This window comes from Pelobates fuscus, chromosome 7 (assembly GCF_036172605.1).
Source record: "Pelobates fuscus isolate aPelFus1 chromosome 7, aPelFus1.pri, whole genome shotgun sequence".
NCBI classification, from domain to species: domain Eukaryota; kingdom Metazoa; phylum Chordata; class Amphibia; order Anura; family Pelobatidae; genus Pelobates; species Pelobates fuscus.
Window position 1 is genome coordinate 60,783,805 of NC_086323.1, and position 14,531 is coordinate 60,798,335.

Here is a 14,531-nt window from a genome sequence, read left to right on the forward strand (position 1 = left end):
AGTGCCGAAGCCGTCGAAGTGCCGAAGTCGTCGAAGTGGCCGCCATTACAGTCGAACACGTGGCGGCGGCCATTTTAATCCAGTCGAACGCGGTGAGCTTTACCTTTCCCTACCCTTCGACACTGCGGCTGGAGACTAAGTCCCGTTCGAAGATTCGAACACACGTTCAAATGGGACTTTGTCATTTCTGGGTATAAAACAGACCTCTGGTAGACAATAAAACACCACGGAAACAACCCTGGTTTCACTTCGACACAAGTCGAAGTGAGTTCGACGACTCAAACGGCGCCTTCGGACGGGACTTTGTAAATTTTCAGGGCAGAAATAGACTGACCACACAGCCTGAATCTGTGGAACTGTTTTGGGCAGGGAAATGTGCTTGCGGTAGGTCATAAAGGACTTCCAGCTAACTCTTTAACCCCTGGATGGAATTAGCTGAATTTTGGGTATGTTTGTAAGTAAAGTATGCTGATTATTAATATGTATCCAGTATGCCTCACATTGCAACCAGATTTTAGATCTGTCTCCCCCACGGGTAAAGGGGGGACATGATCCCATGATCAATGGTAATAAAACGTAAAGATGGGAGATGATGACCCATCAACAAGAAGTGTTTAGCAACAGGTTTATCAGTTTTTTCATCGTGGTATGCAGTGTTGATAGTAGAACTATGTCCTCGAACGCGGTCTCTGAGTGGCAGATTGGTCTTTCCAACATATGCTAGTCCACGTGGGCAGGTAATTAAGTAGATAACGTGATCTGTTGTTCACGTAATATGTTGCTTAACCCCTTAAGGACACATGACATGTCTGACATGTCATGATTCCCTTTTATTCCAGAAGTTTGGTCCTTAAGGGGTTAATGGGGTATCTCTTGCTACTATGTGGGTGCACGAAGGTGTTGCCCCCGATCATATGGCTGCAAGTAACACAGTCTGAGCATTTGAAACACCCTAATTTGACCTGAATGGTCGATTTTCTGTAACAATGTACCGGGTCTCCTTTGGCCAATAGATCACGGAGGTTCTTGTTCCTTTTGTAGCTAATGATCGGTTTGTTGTGGAATTTGGCTGGTAAATTTTTATCCGACTGTAAAATATCCCAATGTTTATGAATAGATCCACGAATCTTCTGGGTATCCATGTGGTAAGTCAGAGGTAAGAACATTCTGTTCTCTTTGGATGGGGTGGATTTCTTAAACTGTATTTTCTCTTGATATCGTTCAATAGCCTTGGTTTTGGCAATTGATAGCATTTGAAGCTGATAACCCCTTTCATGGAACCTATCCCACATCTGTTGTAGTTGGGTCTCTTTGTTATTTATTTCACTGTTATACCTCAAAACAAAAGAGGAATTTAGATATCGGGAGGGAATCTTTGAATTGCTGGGGATGGAAGCTTGTTGTTTGTAATAAAGTGTTGCAATTGGTTAATTTTCCAATGGTGTTGTCTTTCCTGAATACCGTGACATCCAGAAATTGTATGGATTCATGGTGCCAATTAAAGGACAGTTTGACCGGTGTTGATCTGTTGCACCATGTCACAAAGTTCCTCAGAGGTTCTTTTCCAAATTAAGAACGTGTTGTCCACAAATCGTAGGTATTTGAGAAGCTTATGTTGATATTCCGATAGAATGAATTTCTGTTCAAAGCCGAACATATATGCATTAGCATACGAAGCAGCCATCGCCGCCCCCATAGCTGTTCCAGATGTTTGTAGGTAAAAGATATCTTCAAATTTGAAGTAGTTGCAAGTAAGGGCAATATTTAAAAAAACTTCATAAGATATTCTATAGGAGGTGTTAAGAATCTCACGTTTCATTGCCATTGATCATGTCCCCCTTTAACCCCGTGGAGGAGACAGATCTAAAATATTGTTGCAAGGTGAGGCATACTGGATACACCACTTAAACACAGTATCCCCCAATGGTTTGAATGAAAATATAATATTCTCTATGTTCCTATAAATGCAGTCAGAGTATTTATATATTCTTTTTTAACCTTTTTATTATATATATATATATATATATATATATATATATATATATATATATATATATATATATATAATAACTCATTAGAGAAGTTATTTTCAATAATAATACTGAAACAGTGTTTCTGCATAATCCTTCACATGTTTTTCTCCTGGTTCCATTTATTGTTACTGTACTATAGGGTAAAAAAAATGTCAGTAACTTTATATACATGAAGGATACACCTGTTTAAGTTGTTACTCTTGTGTACATACTTTTGAATTAACTCCTAAATTACATAAACATGCAATTTTCCTTGTTTTCCTTGTTTTATTCATAGTACCAATGTGATACTTTTTTCTAACTTTACATACGTTCTTAGCACACACTTGTGGGTGGCTTGGCTTTGGTACACACGTGTACTTATTTCTTCAACTAATTTTTTCAACTTATAATAAGAATGTATTTCCTCTTGGTTTGTTTACTGTTACTGTATGCAGTATTTTGTTTTATAAACTCTTTATATGTTCTAAGCACACTATAATTAGTTGCTATGTTTGGGCACACTTGCTTGAATTCATTTTTTGACACTAAGCATGCATTTTTTTCCCTGCTCTGCCCATTGTAGATATTAAATATTATTTGGACATAGCCACTCTAAGTTTCCCAGAACCACTTAGTGATGGTCACTGTAACCAAATCAATCATTATCTTTATTCAGTGTATCTTTTTTCATTTTAATTTTGGTATCTCGAGGACTTCTCTTCACTTTCACTTTTACACTTTAATACACATACATTTTTTTTCCACAACTGGTTTGTAGCTCATGACGTAGCCTCAGAGATACCTTCAATATCCTCTATCCTGGAAGAGCTAGTTAATAGTGATGTCCCGAACGGTTCGCTGGCGAATAGTTCCTGGCGAACATCGCGTGTTCGCGTTAGCCTCGGACGGCGAACATATGCGATGTTCGTTCCGCCCCCTTTTCGTCATCATTGAGTAAACTTTGACCCTGTACCTCACAGTCAGCAGACACATTCCAGCCAATCAGCAGCAGACCCTCCCTCCCAGACCCTCCCACCTCCTAGATAGCATACAATTTAAATTAATTCTGAAGCTGCATTCATTTTTTTGTGGTCTTTCAGCCAAATTTACTAATACTAAGTAAAAATTACTTAGTATTAGTAAATTGTGCCCCTACTCGCAATACTGTGAGTAGGGGTATGTCTATTAAACAGTGACAATAAAAAAGGGTCCCCCCCTCCCTGAGCGGGTGGGGGCCCTAAAGTAAAAAACGGGGGAGGACCTATTGTCCTCCCCCCTGACCACCACCCCTGAGTGGTGGGTGGGGGCCCTAAACACAAATTGAGGGGTGGGGCCGGGGGGAGGACATTAGGTCTCCCCCCTATTGGTATTTAGGGCCCCCACCCACCGCTCAGGGGTGTGGGCCGGGGGGAGGACAATAGGTCCCCCCTATTGGTATTTAGGGCCCCCTACCGCCACTCAGGGGTGGGGGCCAGGGGGGAGGACAATAGGTCCCCCCTATTGGTATTTAGGTCCCCCCTATTGGTATTTAGGGCCCCCACCCGCCGCTCAGGGGTGGGGGCCGGGGGAGGACAATAGGTCCCCCCTATTGGTATTTAGGGCACCCACCCGCCACTCAGGGGAGGGGCCAGGGGGGAGGACATTAGGTCCCCCCCCAATTTGTGTTTAGGGCCCATCCCACTGCTCAGGGGTGGGGGCCAGGGGGAGGACATTAGGTCCCCCCTTATTCTTGTTTAGGGCCCCCACCCACCGCTCAGGTGGGTGGGGGCCCATCACTATTGTGGCCAGAAAGAGTCCCTGTGGGTTTTAAAATTCGCCTGCTATTGAAGTCTATGGCAGATCGCCGGGTTCGCCCGTTCGCGAACATTTGCGGAAGTTCGCGTTCGCTGTTCGCGAACAGAAAATTTCATGTTCGCGACATCACTACTAGTTAATGCTCATAGTTATACACACAGGCATTTGGTTGCCTAGCACTACTGTTGCCTAGTTGCTCTAACAATCCACGGTAGAGACATTACGGAATGACGTCACACGTGGTCTTACTCACTTCTGGGTTCACGATCGGGTGGTGGCGAGTCACTGCACTTTTGATTGGTACGTGTTTATTTGCAATATGTATATATTTGCACTGTTTAATAATTACATGTTCTGATCTTGAAAAAGACCTTATAAAGGACGAAACACAATCCTTGGAACTATGTATTTCATACAGTTAAATAAATCGCAATAAATCAAGCTTAATCTTCAAATCTGGGAGTGCACCTCTCATTTTTCTGGTGATATATATATATATATATACAAAAAATAACCAAAGTATTGCAATATGCAATTATACATTTTTATAGGACGAAGATAAAATATTTAGAAGCCAAGCTTTTTCAAGTGATTTCCTCTCTTTTTTAGGGCTGAAGAAATACTGTATGACAGAATCTTAAAACGAACATTAGGTGATTTGAAAACAGCATTTGCTATCTCAAATTGGTATTGGTGGGTGGGCTTTCAAAGGGCAACATGCCCATAATGGGCAGGCCTGCCTGGGAAGTAGACATTCCCACCTGCTCAAGGGGATTGTTAGTCTGTTCTCAAGCATGCCAGCAATGCCAGACATCCTCTTGGCAGAACCCAATATGCATAACCATTCAGAGAGTACTGCTGAAGTGCTTTCTGTATGGTCATGATGCCCTCTGCAAAAGGTGAGTGCAGGGACAGTTCCCTGGTGTCCCAGGATGCCAGAGAAATGCATCGGGAACGTGGAACAGGACCCGAAAATCAGGAATGTCCCACCAAAAGTGGGACAGTTGGGAGCCCTGACCATACACCAGCCCAATTTTACTCACGGAAGCTTGATGTATAAGTGTGTTACAATCTCTCATTAAATAATATCTTGGCATAAGAGTGTAAAAAACTCAGTAAAGGTTCATTACAGAGCTGTACCAATGATCTTCTAGTAATGGGTAGTACAAGGATATCATAGAGTGTTCAAAAAACCAAAAACAAACAAACACGCAATAGTAAATACTACGAGTGCAACAAAAAGCTAAACCAATAACTCTTACAGTAATGGAGAGGAAGAGTTTATCAAATAAACTTCTAGCAACCGTCTCATTTGACAAGGGACGCTGGAGGACGTTTCTAAAATGAAAGTGACAAGATAGGAGAATTCTATATTTGATGCCATTTAATATTTGGCAAGTAGTGTAATATAGTGCAAAATGCATTGTATATTATTTGCAAATAAACATTTCTTTTGACATGTCCTTAGATAGGCAAGTGCTATAAAAATAAAGACATCTCTTTCCTTATTTCTCTTTTAAGAAAGAAAAAAAAAAGCTCTAGCTTTTGAGAAACAAAATCCATTATTACTTGGAATGAAAATGGTTTCTCAATGGCAATAACTGTAGGATATTTCCAACATATAAAATAAAATATAGCACAGTGTTCCAGCTGTGTAGAAGCCTTTTATAGATATTTCCCATAATGTCTATATTACATTAATAAATTCCTCCAATACTATGTTTGTGGCATATTTATAGGAAAATAAATTTACTGAAATCCACTTGAATTTTTTTCTTTATTTGATCAGTAGAATTCAAAATGTGCAAATACTTCATGCTCAGGAGCCTATTTTGATGTATTCTACAAGATCTTGTGCTGAAAATGCTTTTTTTACCCTGTTGTTATGTATATTGTTGGGATGAGAGTTCTATGGGTTGGTGCATGCAGTTTTCTACTATGATAAAATAATATGTCTTAAGGACTGACTTCACTGATGTTTAAAAGAATACTGATAAATTGAAATGTGGTGAAATGCATAATGGTTTACAAACCAGTGTTTTACTTCTGAACATTATTACGAAAGGTATATCTAGTATCAGTAGTTGATCGATTAAAGATATAGCACATTTAAACATAAAAGAAAAAAAAATGATAAGTGATGTTTCCTTGAGATGTACTAGAAGGAAAAAGGAGTGGGAGAGAGAGACAGAAAGAGAGAGGCTTGCTTTGGTATGCTGTTCTTGGTGTCAAGTGGTGGTGGAGCTGTGAAACTGGAGAACGTACTCCTTCCTATTTCCCCTCAGAAGCAGAGCAAACAGAGGCGGCTCTAGACTTTATGAGGCCTTAGGCGAAATGCAAACATGAGGCCCCACTAACAAAAAAAAGTGTCACATATACACATTGATGCACTGTCTACCTGTGTATGGGCCTGAGAGTGTGTCTGACAAAGAGTATCCTTGTGTGTGTGAATGTAGGTCTCTGAACATGTTTGCGTTTTTGTCTGAGACCCTATGAGGCTGAGGGTGGTGGGGGGGTGATGGTGAGGGGGGTGAGGCTGAGGGTGGTGGGGGGTGATGGTGAGGGGGGTGAGGCTGAGGGTGGTGGGGGTGAGGGTGGTGAGGCTGAGGGTGGTGGGGTGAAGGTGAGGGTGGTGGGGGGTGAGGGTGAGGGTGGTGAGGCTGAGGGTGGTGGGGGGAGGTGATGGTGAGGGTGGTGGGTGGTGATGGTGAGGGTGGTGGTGAGGCTGAGGGTGGTCGGGGGGTGAGGCTGAGGGTGGTGGTGGCTAGGGGTAGTGAGGCTGAGGGTGGTGGGGGGTGATGCTGAAGGTGGTGGGGGTGAGGCTGAGGGTGGTGGGGGTGAGGGTGGTGGGGGGTGGTGAGGCTGAGGGTGGTGGGGGTGATGGTGAGGGTGGTGGGGGATGAGGCTGAGGGTGGTGGGGGGAGGTGATGGTGAGGGTGGTGGGTGGTGATGGTGAGGGTGGTGATGGTGAGGGTGGTGGGGGGTGAGGCTGAGGGGGGTGGGGGGTGAGGCTGAGGGGGGTGGGGGGTGAGGCTGAGGGGGGTGGGGGGTGAGGCTGAGGGGGGTGGGGGGTGAGGCTGAGGGGGGTGGGGGTGAGGCTGAGGGGGGCTGGGGTGAGACTGAGGGGGGCTGGGGTGAGACTGAGGGGGGCTGGGGTGAGACTGAGTGGGGTGATGCTGAGGGTGGTGGGGAGGGTGGTGAGGGTGGTGGGGGCTAGGGGTGGTGGGGGTGATGGTGAGGGTGGTGGGGGGGTGAGGCTGAGGGTGGTGGGAGGTGAGGCTGAGGGTGGTGTGGGGTGGGGTGAGGCTGAGGCGGGCTGGGGGTGAGACTGAGGGGGGGTGATGCTGAGTGTGGTGGTGGTAGTGGTGAGGGTGGTGGGGGCTAGGGGTGGTGGGGGGTGATGGTGAGGGTGGTGGGGGCTAGGGGTGGTGAGGCTGAGGGTGGTGGGGGTGATGGTGGTGAGGCTGAGGGTGGTGAGGGTGGTGGGGGGATGGTGAGGCTGGGGGTAAGGCTGAGTGTGGTGATGGTGACTGGGGGGGTGAGGCTGAGTGTGTTGGGGGGTGATGGGAGGGAGAGCCTACCTTGATTTCCCTGGTGGTCCAGTGGGATCCCTGGTGGTCCGATGGCCACTGCTCTCGGTCTGCAGACCATGTAGTCTCGCGAGATTTCAGAGCGTTGCCGTGGTAACCCGCGGCAACGCTCTGATTGGCCAATTCTCGCAAGTCACATGGTCTGCAGCTCTGCACACTGCGGAGCTGCAGACCAGTGTCTGCGATGGTGGCCGGGCAGCCAGGAGGGGCCTCGCACCCGGTGGCATACCGGGCAAGCCGCCGGGCCCCCTCCTGGTGTCAGGTCCTCGGTCAGTGACCGAGGACCTGACACACTCTGCCCACAGGCGGTTTAGGCGGCCGCGAGGCCCCAGCCAGCGCGAGGCCTTAGGCGGCCGCCTAAACCGCCTAATTAGAGAGCCGCCTCTGAGAGCAAAAAATTGGTGACATCTCCTGAGATAAGCAAGAAGCTTGTTAACTAGCTGCCAGATATCAAGGAAAAACTCTTATATAACAAAAAGACAAAGATTTCATATGGGATGACAAATTGTTGCTAGTGGGAACACTTATAAGGCTGGCCCTGATACACACATTTAGAAGTGCTCATGGTGCCTAGATTGGTATCAGCTATACCTTACTGACGAGGCCTAACAAGGCTGAAACAATTGTCTTGGGTTGCTGTATCTCTTGTGCAGAGAGCCGGCCTGCATTTTGGATCTGGACTGCCCTTTTGGTTGGGTCAGTCTGATATGCAAATGGTCTAGTTCTTTTTGTAATGACATAAGATGAGCTAAAACCAACTTGAGATCTGAGCAGGGACCAACCGAAAATTAGGGCTGTTGTCCATTCTCAGCACTATCTTGCACCCTGTTTTTTAACTCACACATTTAGAAGTACCCGAGGATGTTAGAGCTCTTCCTTAAAACTTAAAATATAAACATAACTTTCTGTGACATGTTAATAGAATGTGGGGGCACCCTCAGGGCACTCTAGTGCCAGGAAAACGAGTATGTTTTCCTGGCACTAGAGTGGTCCTTTAATCTTTTTTTATGAGAGGCACCTTCTTCTTTTAAGGGAATACTAAAGCGTTAGGAATACAAAACTATATTCCTAACGCTATAGTGTCTTTGTCCCTATTTCTTTAGGTTTGCACCCCACCCCACCAAGATGATTCCTGTCTCAATCCTTTGGTTATTATCTTGGACTTGCTCTCTTGTGTTAATTTCAAAAGCTCTCACATTCTATCTCCTCTGCCTGTGACCTGCTTATAGCCTATTTAAGGTTGTATATAAGAGAGACACTTCAGTGATTCCCCCCTCCCCCCCCTTCTGTCACTCTCTCTCTCTTTGTTCTCTCTTTTATATTGCTCTCCTGTAATACACATAGGATGTAAGTGATCATTTGCTGATTGCTTCAGCCCAGTGTCAAATTGTGATTGGAAATGTCACTTTCCAGTCACTCCCCCTACCTTAATTGCCAGCCAATAGCTCCAACCTGTTATTTCTCCACAGCTCTCTTTAGACCTTCCGTGATTGATTTTATACCACTGGATATTCTTGTGTAATCTTTAACCCAGTGTTGTGGTTGATACGTAAAATTCTGCTACTACATTGTTGGTGAAGCTCCTTTATTAAGAAGATTAGTATTACAAATTGATGAAACCCAGAAAACGGTTTACCATCTGTTGTCTGCTGACTGACAAATATTAGGATAAAGTTAGATTGTCACAGTTCATCAGGCAGATTTTAAAAATGACCATGCAATAGCATTGCAAACTCTTGAAAATGATGTAAACTTCATTTTGTTTCATCGCAGACTTTAAAGGTGAACATTGTCAGGCGTTATTTTATTTTTATTTTTATTTTATTTTTTAAATTTCAGCTATTATTTTCTAAACATTGGAAAAAAAATGGATGTGTAGCCAAATGTTTTACCTATAGATTCCTCTTGATTGAGCAGGATCCTCATTAACACATTGTAACTGTACAATTTTGCAATTGTCTCATTTATTGATGGATTTCCAACTTTACAATATTGCAAAAGCGCTGCGGAAAAAGTTGGTGCTATATACTTTCTAATAATAATGATAATAAAAATAATACACTGAATGCATTGTGCATCGTCAATAAGTTAAAACAAGTATTTATTTTTCTACAGGGGGGGCTAACGTATTCTACTGTGGTAATCCATTCTAATTTCCTTCTTACATTTCATAGTTGCAGCAGCCGTTTAATAATTATATAATTTATGTTCTTTAAAAAAAAAAAAAAAAAAACACTAAGCACCATATCCACTGCAGTATGCCTTCCCAATTTAAGTAATCAAACTGTTACAGGTTGGTTTGACTTCTGACCTCTGCTGCCTGCCTCCTCTCACATGCATGAACACAGCTGGGCTCCTAGCAGCACTGATAGAGAAACTACAAACAGGTAGTGATATGCTTACTACATGTCTCTTGTGTGTCCTCTCCTTCTAATGCAGGTTGCTTTGTAGTTCAGATCAGCGAGTACTGCCAATGGCTGAGCTGTGTGCATACGTTTGATAAGAAAATATTTTTCTGTAGTGAGGGGGTTTAGCTAACTAGGCACGCTTACCATGCAGCATTCTGAAAAACATGAAGAATGCTGCATTCAGAATGCAAAAAAATGCAGCACATTAATGAAACCAAACCTTTAAAACGCATTAAAGTTTCCCCACTTTTTCCCACGGTAGTACCAGCCCTGACTTTTATTAAATCCCTTTTAGTTAGTAAAATAGCACAACATATTTTACTGTAGGTACATTAAAGTGATCCACACATTACATGAAAGCAATGAACTGCTATGCTTTGTGTTTATTGTGATTATATTTCAAAAAAGCTCTGACAACTATTGAAAACCACTCGTCTGGGGTATTAACACTAATATTGACCACAGTTACTTACCAATACCAATGAATATTGCTGCGAAACCTTCTTCTTTAAGAGTCTGGATGCTCATTCCATTTATTCCCAGGCCCTTGCCCTCAATTACCTTATAAAAGAAAATGCATTGCCAATTAGGAAAACTAATGCAATATAACCTAATAACAATGAAGTGTGTTTGGAAACAGACTAAAAACTTTTAAAGCCTGAAGGAGATCAAGACAGGAGAGAGAATACAAAGAGGAGAGGTAATATGATTTGCAAACCGCTCATTAAAATGTGATTAGAATAAAAGTTCTGCTTTCCATTTCCAACATTGCACAGCATATGAAAGGAGCAGACGTTTAATATCTCTAACCATATTTTTGCAGCATAAAGAAGCAGGAAAAAAAAATCTTATTTTTCTGTTTTAAAGGGGGTTATGTAAGGTAAACTGCAAATCTTGTAGCACCATAGAATTACGCACAGGAAACACTAAATTGAAAAGATGATTAGAGCATTCACAATAAAATTAAATTGTGTAATATCCTGGTTTTGTTTTTTATATAGAAAGGAGGAGGAGAAAGGCTCAAGAAAAATTTGTATCAGAATTTCAAATGATCAACTATGACAGAGGTAGGTAACCTTCGGCACTCCATATATTTTGGACTACATCTCCCATAATGCCTTTACAGCCATGATGTTAGTAAAGCATCAAAGGAAATGTAGTCTACAAGATTTGGAGTGCTGAAGGTTGCTAAACCACGTACTATGAGATTTCTTCTTTTCCGTTAGACATGGTGTGGTGGCCCTAGGAGCAAGATTTCAGAGTAGTTTATTTCTATGTCCCTGTCAGAGATCAACAAAGCAGTCCCAAGAATGATATTCTAGGTGATACATTTTGGTTTTAATGTAAGGTCACCATCAACATGCTCATGCTAACTCAATATCGGTTTCACTACACAGTATTATCTTCTTCATACTCCAAGTAGGTGAGGAGAGTACTGTCAAATCAAAGGAGAGCTGTCACTTCTTTGTTAATTACACCATTGAATAAAACATTCAAAATCTCATTGAACTCTATTTAACTGTAACGGATCGACGGGCACCCCGACTGGGTACCTCCTTTGAAGGATGCTTCTAGCGCTTCCTGAGGACTCCAAGCACTGCAGCAGACACCACAACCACCGAACCGGAGAAGCATATGAATGCTCTCAAGAATATGAATGCTGTAAACAGCTGAACAGGAAAAGCATACAATCAGCTTACACCCCTGGCAATCAGCATACAATCCAATTCCCCCAATAACAAGACGACACTTCGTTTTGAGGTCAAGCAGAACTGACTGTACTGGCACATACAGCCTCTTTTATTCACAATCCACAAACATAGTACTGCCCACAGGGTTTTGAAATACAACCAATCAATCCGTACAATACACTCAGACACTCCCACACAAAATCCTCCCCTCTGCCTGTGATATGATTACTGAACACAATGGGTAATATAATTATCACAGACAGAGAAATACAGTTTTTACAAAATATTAATAACTTCCAAAATATACGTGCCATACATTTTCAGAATCAGCATGCTTGAAACATACACATACTCAAAAATCAGGGCAATCGGTTCAGTGGTTAAAAAGTTAAGGGAAAGTCCTATTAGACCAAATGAAGCATGGCTTTTCTGCCCAAAACCAGTTTCACAGAGACTTCTATCCTGGAGATAATTGGGAAGTAATCCAATTATCTCCAAGGACAGAGGCAAAACTCCATTAGCCACATGGTAGCAAAATACAATAAAATACATAAAAATATATAACTGTGCAGCTATTGCATAAAACCGGTACATTCAACATATCCCAAGATAGCTTAGATCTGAGCGCACATTATGACTGAATGGCGCTCAGATCACATACATACAGTTCAATTGCCATGGAGCCAAAGTCTTTCACATAGTCTTGCGTTATACGAATGGGCTCCATGGCATAGCTATCTGGGGAAACACTGGTCACATAGGGAAAGTACAGAATGACCAGGCTTTCGCGTCTTTGCAGGGGAAAATCAAGCATTTCAACATGGGGCCATAGTCACTGGGCAGGAGGCTGGCATTCAGTCTTCTACAATGCCCAGTGGTGAGGCTGGTTCCGCCACAACCGTCATGTCATTCCATGTGATAATCAGATCTTAAAGGCACACTATAATCACCAAAACAACTTTAGCTTAATGAATCCGTTTTGGTGTATAGATAATGCCCTGCAGTCTCACTGCTCAATTCTATACTATTTAGGAGTAAAAATCACTTTGTTCATGCAGCCCTAGACACACCTACCTGCATGTGACCTACACAGCCTTCCTAACCATTTCCTGTGAAGAGTCATCTAATGTTTATACTTCCTTTATTACAAATTCTGTTTAATTCAGAATTTCTTATATCCTGCTCACTTAATAGCTTGCTAGACCATACATGAGCCTCTTGTGTGTGATTAAAGTTTAATTCACAGAGCAGGAGATACAAACTTTTAATGTAAGTTAACGTGATTGAAAATGAAACTCATTTTTTCATGCAGGCTGTGTCAGTCGCAGCCAGAGAAGGTGTGGCTAGAGATGCATAACAGAAACAAAAGTGATTTAACTCCTAAATGGCCGAGAATTCAGCAGTGAAACTTCAGAGGCATGATCTATACACAAAAACTGCTTCATTAAGCTAAAGTTGTTTTGTGACTATAATATCATTTTAAAGATATAGCAAATTACATGACAATCCAGTTCGATCCAGGCACTGCACACAATGCAAATTAGGAGATAAGGAAACATAGGACTAGATCTTCTTAACTAAGTAAGGGTTTGTTCTGATTACTGATTAGCAATTGTTCCATTGAAGTCTAATGGAAAATGTCTCATCATTAACCTGTTAAGGACCAAACTTCTGGAATAAAAGGGAATCATGACATGTCACACATGTCATGTGTCCTTACGGGGTTAAGCAGAGTACTCTTAGTTTGCTAAGAGAATCCAGCCCATTGTTGATTTTTTCAACTTTTCTGTATGCTTTCTGTATGCAGACGGCCATGAGCAGAGTTTACAACAATGATTGACGGGGAGCTATGATATAGAAGCCTAATTGCAGGATAAAGAGATGTGAATTTCTATATTTAATTTTGCTTTTCACAGGCACATATTTGTTAAATGTAGGCGATAAGTAAACATACTATTAAAATTGTGGAAAGAAACAGTTTTCTTTTAAAAATTAGGGGGTTTTGTGAGTGCTAACATATTCCTAAGTAATCACTTAGGGCTAACAAGGGTTACTTTGAAAAGCACCAAAAAAAAAAAATAATAAAAAATATATATAAATATATATATATATATATATATATATATATTTATTTTTTTATAAAAAAAAAAAACATAACAAAAATGGCAGTGTTCAACTATTTTTTATAGCAGCTGTTAACAAAAAAAACATTTCTTAACGTTATTGCTTTTCTGATATACATTGATAATTTGCAAAAGATGGCAAAAGTGATAGTTTCACTAACCAACTAGAACCCCTAAGGCAACACAACTTTGTTGATTTTTTTTTTACGGACAATTAATCACATGTAGGCATGCCAAATGAGAACTATCGATTGCCCTTTTCCAAACTACTGGCATTCAGACAGCAGACAGACAAATGCCCCGAGCAAGAGGAAGCATCTTTCTGCTTCTGCCTACTGTAGCTTTTAATTGTTTGTTACTAATGGATATGATATTTAGCAGATCAGTTTATTGTATCATTATCGTTACCTTAACTCCGAGGTCCTTCATCAGCTCAATTTCGAAATTGACAACATCATATGGCAATCGGAACTGAGGGATTTCTGATGCACTGTTAACATAGAGAATTAAGTTACACATTATTTTTGGTTTTACATGTAACAAAAATACCTTTAAAAATGTAGAGAAAAATCTGTTTAATATCATGAACTGATTTATACATAGAAATTCCGTCAAACATTTGTAATAACGGAAATTATACATTTTACTTTACAAAAAGCCTTATGGTGTAATAGGTAGTAAATTTGTTAATGTGTTATTTTGCATAAAAAGTATATAATCAGTGGTACACTTTGGCCCTCTTTGTACAGTGTATAGGTCCTCTTTTCTCTAGAATAGTATGAAATATTTACAGCATTCAAAATATTCTCCTTTGCTATTAAAGGGGCACTTATGCATCATAACCATAGCAGTTTATTGTAGTTGTTATGGTGTGAGGAGTGCCTGATGCTCTTCCAGCGTAACCAACGTA

The 14,531-nt window shown here is 41.6% G+C and overlaps 1 protein-coding gene across 2 annotated transcripts in view; it reads right to left on the reverse strand.

Annotated features, from left to right (window-relative positions):
• The window catches only part of DPYD (dihydropyrimidine dehydrogenase), a 968,764-nt gene that overhangs the window by 605,833 nt on the left and 348,400 nt on the right, over positions 1-14,531 (reverse strand). For both annotated transcript variants that reach the window (XM_063428340.1, XM_063428339.1), the window contains 2 exons: positions 14,030-14,111; positions 10,281-10,368 (listed from right to left, as the gene is read on the reverse strand). In XM_063428340.1, the coding sequence (XP_063284410.1) occupies positions 10,281-10,368; positions 14,030-14,111 (170 nt within the window). The remainder of the gene's footprint in view (positions 1-10,280; positions 10,369-14,029; positions 14,112-14,531) is intronic.